Source organism: Ammodytes marinus (genome assembly GCF_949987685.1).
Source record: "Ammodytes marinus genome assembly, chromosome: 8".
NCBI lineage: Eukaryota > Metazoa > Chordata > Actinopteri > Uranoscopiformes > Ammodytidae > Ammodytes > Ammodytes marinus.
The window spans coordinates 238,592-248,233 of NC_137212.1; the positions used below are offsets into that span (position 1 = coordinate 238,592).

The following is a 9,642-nucleotide window of genomic DNA, read 5'->3' on the forward strand; positions in this document are numbered from 1 at the left end:
CCAAAAAATACATTATTTAATGTTTAATTATTTTATTTAATGTCTTGACTGATTTGGCATTTTTCAAATGTTTCAGTACATCATCCTGCCACGACAGACCAGACTCACGTCTCTCCCAAAACTGAAGGTACTGTGCTGGGTACAAATGTGACATATCTTAAACATATTATGTAGTTTTACATTTTCAGTCATTTTCAGGCATGCAAACTCATGAGCCATGAAAAAGGTGAGATGTCTGAACACCTAGTGTGTATATAATGTATGTGTTTCAGTTGCAGGCCCTTCAGCTGGAGCAGCTGGTGTAGATCCCATGGCAGACGGTAGGTGCACGTAGTGTGACGTCTTCTGTATAAATGACTTGTGCTCTGCTTGTGATCAGTCACTGATGGGATCATCTAGAAACCCAGAATCTGATTTAAAAACGTCCTTCATTGGTTTCTTAACTTGAGCCTGTCCTAATTAGTTTGTGTGTTCACTCTTTGTTCACCTGTCACTTTAAAACACATGGGGCCGTATTCACAAAACATCTTAAAGCTAAGAGTAGGTCCTAACTAGCTGATTTAGGAGTAACTCGCTAAAATAAAGGGCGTGTCACTCATAACTTTGCACATCACATTTTAGTGCTAAAATGCTAGCACACCTGGGGCCGTATTCACAAAACATTTTAGGGCTAAGAGTAGATCCTAACGTGCTGATTTAGGAGTAACTCAAAAATAAGGGGTGTTTCACTCCTAATTTTAGGACTCCTAACTTTTTAAGATAAGTGTAATTCACAAAGCATTTTAGCGCTAAAACTAGCTCCTAAATCTATGAAAAGCTAGGAGTCCTCGAGAGGACTCCTAAGTCACTAAGAGTAAATCACAGACAACCATTTGATGGTGTTTTGGAGAGATTTAATGCTAGTGAGCTTTATAAAAGGTAGCCTACCTTTAATAGCTGTGAGGGTTTAATGATCTTAGTAAAGCTATATTTAGAAAGTATAGACACATTTATATTTATTATATTGTTATAAAAAAATATTTATTAAGTTCCTTTTCCTCCAGTTGCTTTGGGTTTACGATGCACTGAAAGTTACTGTTGGTGTCACGTTTGGGTTTAATTTCCCACTAGAGTAGGCCTATATGTGGCGCTTCCCAGCATCTCCTCTGTTCCACAGGTCTGCTACTGTATAGTTGCGCGTCTCGCCTTTTTCCTTCCTCATGCACTTTACGATTTTGCCGGCTGTTGTTTCTAAATTGTGAATTTCCTGGTTTGTCGCTGTCTGACTATTGCTGCATAGTCCGCCGTTGAGAGAAATACAGTGAGAGTGCATGGCGTGCAGCTGTTCAATGAGGATATTTTTCCGATTCAAATCATTGTAAAATTTAAAATGAATAGACCTATGTGGCGCTATTGTAGGTTAATTGTGAACAAATGTATGGGAAACCCTGCAGTATCTTGGTTTCATGTTAAATCAGTGTCACTTGTCATTAATTGTATATAAATACTCTTTACTTTATTACAGCGACACGATATGGAAATCTCCCACAGTGTTTCTATCATAAATTCACTCTTAGCTCTCATTCCCTCTCAGCCAATCACTGTGGGCATAGAAGGTATGAACATGACATCATCCATAGCAACAGGGTCAACACCGCCCTCTATTCTTAGCTTAGGAGTCCCTCCCATTCCTTAGTAAAAGTTGATCTTATCAGCTTTGTGAATAGGTTTTAAGTAATTACTCCTTACTAAGAACTTTTAGTGCTCCTTAGGAGAACTCTTAGCGCTAAGATAAAATGTTTTGTGAATACGGCCCCAGAGCAGTGTGACTTCATAGACCAGGTGCATACTGCCATCTAGTGGTCAACATGTTGTAGTCTAAACACACTGTGCACAAACATTAGAAAACATTAATGTGCTGAATGATGTGTTAAACATTTAACAGTAGCCCCAGTAACACCATTAGCTTCTATATCAACAGTAAACACTCGACAACTGAGTGAATGCAACATACACACATCTCAACTTTATGAACTACTGTTACATAATCAGAATATCAGTGTTTTGATATTTGATTAGTTTCAGTCGTTCACACTTTGAATATAGAAAGAAGACGTTTTATAGCATCTGGTAATGAAGCCTGTCTTTATAATAAATGTTTTAACTTGGTAAATCCAGTCAGTCTTTTGGGTCATTTTCCTTTTTTTCTGCAGACTAGCGGAGAAGCGAATTTGTGGATAAACATCAAGAGGAGCTGATCAAGAGAGTGAGCTGCATTGAACCCATTTTGGATCATCTCCTTGTTGAAAAAGTCCTCCAACCAGAGAGCTATGTTAGAATCAGAGCTCTGAGGACCTCTCAGGACAAGATGAGGGAGCTCTTCTCTGGATGTCTGAAAGCTGGTGGTGTTATCGCTAAAGGAATCTTCTACAAAACCCTTGAGAAAAATGAGCCGATGCTCATTAAAGATCTCAAGAAACAGACGTGAATGTTGATGGTTAAAAGCTGGAAAACATCAGGTTTGAAATGTGCTTGAAAATCTGAACACTGTGCTGGAAAATACTGGATTTTTATCAATAATGACCAGTGTCATAATTAACCAATCATTATATTTTTGATTCTGTAAATAAATAAAAAATTCAGTAGGAATGTTTTTTTCTCCGCCGTCTTGTTTGCACGAGTGCAGTTGCTCCCTGTGTTTTCTTTCCTGGTTATTTGGGGAAGGTTTAAAGGTATTAAAACGGGATACCGCCCAACCCTAGTGGGATGTTTATGGCTCTATGTAAAAAAGGCCAGAGCAGACTTCATCTGCTGAAGAGACTCAGGTCTTTTGGAGTGCAGGGCTCCTGAGGACTTCCTATGGCTGTGGAAGCATCAGCAGAGTTCGTACAGAGGCTTGAAAGTCTGGAAAATGCTTGAATTTTACTCTTTAAAAGCTGTACGAGCATCGGCCATATGCTTTGGTGTTGTGTGCTGGAGTGGCAGCATCGCGGCTGCTGACAGCAACAAACTGAATAAACTCATAATAAATCCAGCTCTGTCCTGGTGCTGCTCACTGGACCCGCTGGAGGGTCAGAGCCAAGCTGAGCTCCATGTTGGACAGCACCTCACATCCCTTCATGGGTCAGTTACAGCACTGAGGAGCTACTGCAGTGAATATCTCCTCATGATCTGCTACCTACTGTGACGGACTGATACAGCGGCTGTGGTTAAGTGTGTCGGGCGCTCAACCCTCAACTACAGGGTTGGTGGTTCGATCTCCCGTCTCCCTGCCACATGTCCAAGTGTCCTTGAGCACCGAACCCTAACTTGCTCCTGATAGTTAGCTTGCACCCTGCGTGGTAGCTGCTGCTGCTATCGGTGTATGAATATGTGTGTGTGAATGGTAACGTGGGAATGGGAACAGGTCTCCCTTGATAAAGAGTCTCTGGTCTCAATGGGATTTACCTGTAGTAATAAAGGTTAAAAAAAACACACATACTGATATACTGTTTTGTTATGTTTACACATTCCTGTTGCTGCCAAACATTTCCCCACTGTGGAACTAATAAAGGCTTTTCTAATCTTATCTTAAGTCCATTTTAAGACCAAAGATATTGTTGGACAGCACCTCCACCCCTTTTATTAACGTATTCCTGTAACAGCAGAGGTTAAGACCCCTTTTATTATCTTAACGTTTATAATGTGATAATAATAACAAAGAAACCGAAGCATCCAGGGATTCCATTTTTCCTTTTACTGTACATGTGATGTAAAACCCACGTTCTTTAATCTGATATGATGGAAATAAATAAATAAATATTACATGCAGAGATACGTGAGAACATCTGTCGGTTTATATGTCGTCCTTCAAAATGGAAAAGGAACAAGTTCTCTGAGCAAACACAAAACAAACACCGTTTACCCCGAGATCAGAAGGAGCAAAATATTCATGTTTTTACAGAAGAGTATAGATGGAAATAAAATCTACAGAGTTCATGCTTTAACCAGGACGGATAGAGACACCTGTGGACAGGTAAGAGAGCCTACACTGTAAAAAAAAGGAAGAAGTTAGTAAAATAAAAAATGTTAAGGAAACTGTCAACAATAGATATTTGAGTTCTGAGGCTAAGACTAAAATCAAATCAAATCAGTTTTATTTGTATAGCCCAAAATCACAAATACTACAAATTTGTCTCAGTGGGCTTTAAATTCCATACAATATGATATATAATACAATAAAACTTCAGTTTGAAAGAAAACGAAATGTGAGCCAACTAACTAATTACCTTTTGTTGAAAACTTTTCATTCATACGTGATGAAAAATGTATTCTTCATATGTTTAATAACTTTTACAAACTCAGAATTTCAAACAATAACAGTTGTGCTACTGAACTAATTCTCTGTCATATAGAAAGCAAACAAAACCTAGTCGGTCAAAATGTTGATTCAAACATTAAACATGAAATAACTGTCTGATAAACTTTCTGAACCAAACACAATAAGTTGGAGCAACTTTTACTTTTTGGAATTCTTAGTTTATAGAACATAAAGTCACATGAATGACAAGTTATCTCAACAGAAGATCATTGGAGGAGATGGCTCAAATGTCGTCAGTTTTCCTTCAGACTTAACAGTTCTAGATTTAGCCTCAAAACTCTAAAGAATCTAGTGCAGACTGTTGCCTTTCAATTCAAATGTCCTAACGTTTTCATTGGTTCCTCCCTAAAGTTCTTCTTCATAATCCAGGACATTTTGTACGGTGGCTGAGAGAGAACAAAAAGCACAACAGACTGAGAAACAGGAAACTAGTCACAGACAAAGGGCTCGTATTAATCACAGAGTTCAGAACTGGACTAATGCAATAATTAATAATTATTCTCCGTTTTGTAGTGGTTAGAGTCCCTCCCCCCTCCCCCTCCAATTCTCAGTCCTCTTCGCAGCAGACGCAGGTTTTTAATCGTGTCATCGCCCTCTGTGACCCATTTCATTTCTGTCGCTCAAAAACTGCTAAAAGCAAAAATTTCCAAAAATAATCTTAATTTATTTTTAAATATTTCTAACCAGTTCGGTCCGTTTTTTGCCCAGGTCTTTAACTATTCGACTCCATTACGTTTTGCCTTTTTTTTCCAGACTGCAGTGCTGTTTGGACTCTCCTGGCCACCGTAGATGAACCTCTTTTCCTCCCAGACATTTGCGTCCCTGTTTAAAGTTCTTTTGGAAGCCCCTGTACAGAGAGAGGTAGAACGTGGTTTCAGATCAGATGAAAGGGTTCAGTTTAGTTTTTAAAGGTTACATTTGGTGAGGTTTTTTTTTTTCGGGTTTGTCTCTTGGTCGAGTGGAGCTGAAACCAAACTATGTACAGTAAACAGGAGGTAGGGCTACTAGAAGCTCACGAACACAACACATCACCCACCTGAACACACACACACACACACACACACAGAGAGCCACTACTCACACGGCAGCGGGAGTCCAACGGTTAAAGAGTAAAAAGGATTTAAAATAAACTCAAAGCAGATTGTCTCGTAAAGCCGCTGTACATGCTCCGACACGGAAAGGGATGCAGAATAATAATAATAAGATTATGAAGCTCGTTCTTCCCTTAAGTGTACATGCCGCGTTTAATAAAATACAATCAAACCTTCAGTACCGTGAGAAAAAGGAGAAGTTTGGGAAGGGAGGGTGGAAGAGAGGGTGAGGGGGGGGGGGGGCTTGTGGTGTAATGGTTAGCCCCCTCCCTTCGCTCCCTACAGAGTCTCAGTCCTCTTCACAGCAGACCCGGGTTAGAATCCAGCCCGGGTCGTTCTCTGCATGTCATTCCCCTCTCTGTCTGTCTGTCTGTCTGTCTGTCTGTCTGTCCTCTTCACAGCAGACCCGGGTTAGAATCCAGCCCGGGTCGTTCTCTACATGTCATTCCCCTCTCTGACACATTTCATCTCTGTCTCTCCAAAACTGTCCAATAAAGTGAAAATGCCCCAAAAAAAATGATGTTAAGAAAAGAAAAGAAAATTAAGTATTTTGTCCAGCCAATGAATTCAGTCTCATGTTTGTGTCAGTCGTACGGAACTCCAAATTCCACCAAGGAAAAGACAAAGAGTCCAATAATTCGTTCTTTAGAGCCGGGACTATTTTGTGTCAAACAGCGGCGTATCCTTCCGCCCAGCTCCTGTGTTTTCACCCAGCACACTGAGCAGTGAAGGGTGTTGTCAGGTGTGTTGTTGGACAGAGCCCGGATAGCTGCAGTTTACTTGTTGGGTGCCATGAAGTTTAACAGTCTGTTAATATGGCGGGTCAGTAGTCCGACATATTTCCCATTCGCCCGACAGTCAATCATCCCTAAAATGCACACACTCAGGGGATATTTATTTATACAGTTGAAACATTTTGGTAGTTTTTGTTTTTTTGTGTGCAAAGTACAATAATGTAATCATCCAAAATAAAAGTAGGATGTTTGGAAAAGCTCTGTTAAAAATTCCTTGCTCTGTTTCACTGTTTCAGCACTAATAATTCTTTCCTCAACTGTAATATATATATTTTTTCGCTCGTATTTTCGTGTTATGAGAGATGCTACCTTGACTTTTGCACTAAGAAAAGCCACATGTTTGCACGTCATATCACACCGAATATGAAGAAAATCCATGGTTTGTGTGTATTTTAAGGATAAAGGACCATCGGACCAATGGGAAAAATGTCGGAATTAAGAGCCGTCCCTGTTTCCTCTATGCTAGGCTAGGCTAGGCTAACCTCATCCTGGCCCCATAGAGACATGACACTCAACTAAACATCTCAGAGATCGGGGGTGCTCGTGGTGTAGTGGTTAAACCCCCCCCCCCACTCCATAGAGTCTCAGTCCTTTTCACAGCAGACCCGGGTTAGAATCCAGCCCGGGTCGTTCTCTGCATGTCATTCCCCTCTCTGTCTGTCTGTCTGTCTGTCTGTCTGTCTGTCTGTCTGTCTGTCTGTCCTCTTCACAGCAGACCCGGGTTAGAATCCAGCCCGGGTCGTTCTCTGCATGTCATTCCCCTCTCTGACACATTTCATCTCTGTCTCTCCAAAACTGTCCAATAAAGCAAAAATGCCCAAAAATGTATTTAAAAAAAAAAAAATCTTTCAGGTTTATTTTCCAACGTGTTGAACTGTCCCTTTAAAGTGGCAGTAAACTGATGAGGTCCGATTCTCGTCCTCGTCCGGAATCCCAAAAAACAAAGATCAAAGTTTGACCCATTTCCATTTGGGAACAATATCTGACCCCTGACCCCTGACCCCAATCGATCAATATAAACTCATGCAAATGGCGGTGTGAATGTGGAGAAAGATGAAGTAATAATAATAAACTAGATCTTGATGCAGTGAGACGAGTGAGTGTTTCAATAAACATTTTCATAAATCTTTATAAATTTGGCAGCGAGTGCAAAGTTAAGAGTTCGTTTGGATAAATACTGTTATTCTCCTTTAACACCAAGTGTAAACATGTGATCGCCCAGACACAGATCTAAGCAACGCGTCACACCGATCACAAACATGCTAATGTATGTTAGTAGCTTTACTGTGGTAAGAAAAAGACAATCGCAGCGAGAGACGCCATCTTAATTTGATCTAAAAGGGCGACACATTTTTCTACTTCTTCAGTCAGTTTTCTTTAACATATGTGTGTGTGAGTGTGAGTGTGTGTGTGTGTGTGTGTGTGTGTGTGTGTGTGTGTGTGTGTGTGTGTGTGTGTGTGTGTGTGTGTGAATACCTCCCCTCAGTGTCTATGGTGCTGAAATAGTGCCAAAATAGGCATCGTGACTGTTCTCTCTCAGTCGACATATGGCGCATTGTGAATGTGAGAAAGATGTGTGACTTCATTTTAATTGTGCCACACGTTGGCATCTGCTGAAACAAAGTCCTATGCTTTGTGTTTCAGAATACATTAAAGTATTAAATAGGATGGCCTAGACTAGAGGAAAGGGGGCCGACCAGAAACTACAAGGTCGCTGGTTCGATCCCCGGCACCGGACAGGAGGGTGTTAGTAGTTAAACTAGTGGTGGCTGCTATTACATCTACGGTGCCCACCATCTCTACCATTGTGTCCTTGAGCAAGACACTTAACCCCAAGCTGCTCCAGGGGCGCTGTACTATGGCTGACCCTGTGTGAGGACCCCCTCTGGAGTGTGGGAACTTGAGAGGGGATACGCAAATAATTAATATTAAAATACCTTGGGTAAATTGACAGATAAAGAAACTTAACGAGCTGTCTCCTTTTCTTACCACAGTAACGAGAGCAGAGCAGATTTAATTGCCGGATACGAGACAAAAACGTTGTTGTGTTTTTATCCTTCATATCCAGCCTACAAACTGACGGTCCAGCATGTGAGCTAACCGCTATTTGAGAAGGGCTAACGTTAAGCGCTAACGTTAGCTCTGGATGCTACGGACTCTTTAGTTCCTGGTGTAGTTTGGTCCCAGTAGTAAATGATTCGTTTTGTTAGTTGAGCTGAAAACCTCACGATGTTTTGAGTGAAGCTTCGGCCAATGAAAACGCTCCGTTGTGTGTTGGTCATGTGATCACTGTCAGAATGCGGTCCAACCCAGAGCTGTACGGGTCAGCTCAATAAAGTGTTTTTAGATCTGGCATTAGGAGTCTCCTCTCTGGCCTGGTTCAGAAGTTACTGTTGATTCAGGTTAACTTTCCCTGTGTTCCAAACCACAGGCTTTTTCTTTCTGACTATGTGTAGTATCGTTAAAAGAAAAAGCCTGCGGGCGCTCCGGTGGTGTAGTGGATAGAGCGCGTACCATATCGGCTCCGGCCTTCGTTGCAGTGGTCGCGGGTTCGAGTCCGACCCGTGGACCTTTACCGCAGGTCATCCCTCCTCCTCTCTCTCTCTCTCTCTCTCTCTCTCTCTCTGTCTCTCTCTCTCTCTCTCTCTCTCTCTCTGTCTCCCCATTTCAACTCTGTACTGTCTAATAAAGCTTGAAGATGCCAAAAAATAATCTTAAAAAAAAAAAAAGCCTGTGAATTGGAACACTAAATCTCCTGGTTTCCATTCTGTCTTTGTGTGTCATGTGATCACTGGCCGTGTGTGTCATGTGATCACTGGCCGTGTGCGTTCTTACTGGCCGGCTCCGGCGCTGGCGTGAAGCCGTTGGCCAGAGTGGGCGTGTTCTCTTCCCCTTCCACTTTGGAGGCGGGCTCTAACACTGACCCTGCACTCTGATTGGTGGTCTTGGGGATGACGGACGGCTGCCTCGGCCCGTCCATACGCAGAGGGGGCCTGCTGGGGGGCGGGGCTCTGGCTGTGACGTCACAGGGCTCCGGGCTGTGCGCTGTGACAGAGCTGGACGACTTGGGGCTGAGTGGAGGGGAGGTTTGGTCCGCTGGTTCTGATTGGTGGTCTTGCTTTGGGGGCGTGGTCTCGGTGTCTGCGGAGGCCTCTGGTTGGTCGGGTGGCTGCTGGTCCTTGGCTGGTTGGTCGGGGGCCTCGGGGGGCGGGTCCAGCTGCATGCTGCCCTGCCGGGACGTCCCTGAGCCAGGCATCTCACAGCTGTCGGTGCGACGCCGCGAGCTCTCGTGCATCCGACTGGTCGCCACCACGGCCTTCATGGCAGCCTGAGGGAAACAGACGGAGATCCAGAGAGGGTTTGTTATGGAAGAACGGTATGTGTCTGTCTGTGGGTCTGTCTGTGGGTCTGTCTGTCT

General features: G+C 42.7%; 2 protein-coding genes across 9 annotated transcripts in view; one reads left to right on the forward strand and one right to left on the reverse strand.

The window, feature by feature from the left end:
- LOC307254853 (NACHT, LRR and PYD domains-containing protein 12-like) overlaps positions 1–9,642 on the forward strand; it is a 365,889-nt gene that overhangs the window by 23,998 nt on the left and 332,249 nt on the right. For 6 of the 8 annotated variants that reach the window (XM_080033377.1, XM_080033383.1, XM_080033385.1 and 3 more), the window contains 2 exons: positions 77–127; positions 273–320. In XM_080033377.1, coding sequence (XP_079889503.1) covers positions 77–127; positions 273–320 — 99 coding nt within the window. Of the gene's footprint in view, positions 1–76; positions 128–272; positions 321–2,192; positions 3,415–9,642 lie in introns of those variants that run through there. The other 2 variants (XM_080033388.1, XM_080033378.1) reach the window with 2 other exon arrangements.
- The window catches only part of LOC307254693 (calcium/calmodulin-dependent protein kinase type IV-like), a gene marked incomplete at its 3' end in the record, with an annotated part of 20,254 nt that continues 19,648 nt past the window's right edge, over positions 9,037–9,642 (reverse strand). The window contains exon 11 of the mRNA XM_080033171.1: positions 9,037–9,552. Coding sequence (XP_079889297.1) covers positions 9,037–9,552 — 516 coding nt within the window. The remainder of the gene's footprint in view (positions 9,553–9,642) is intronic.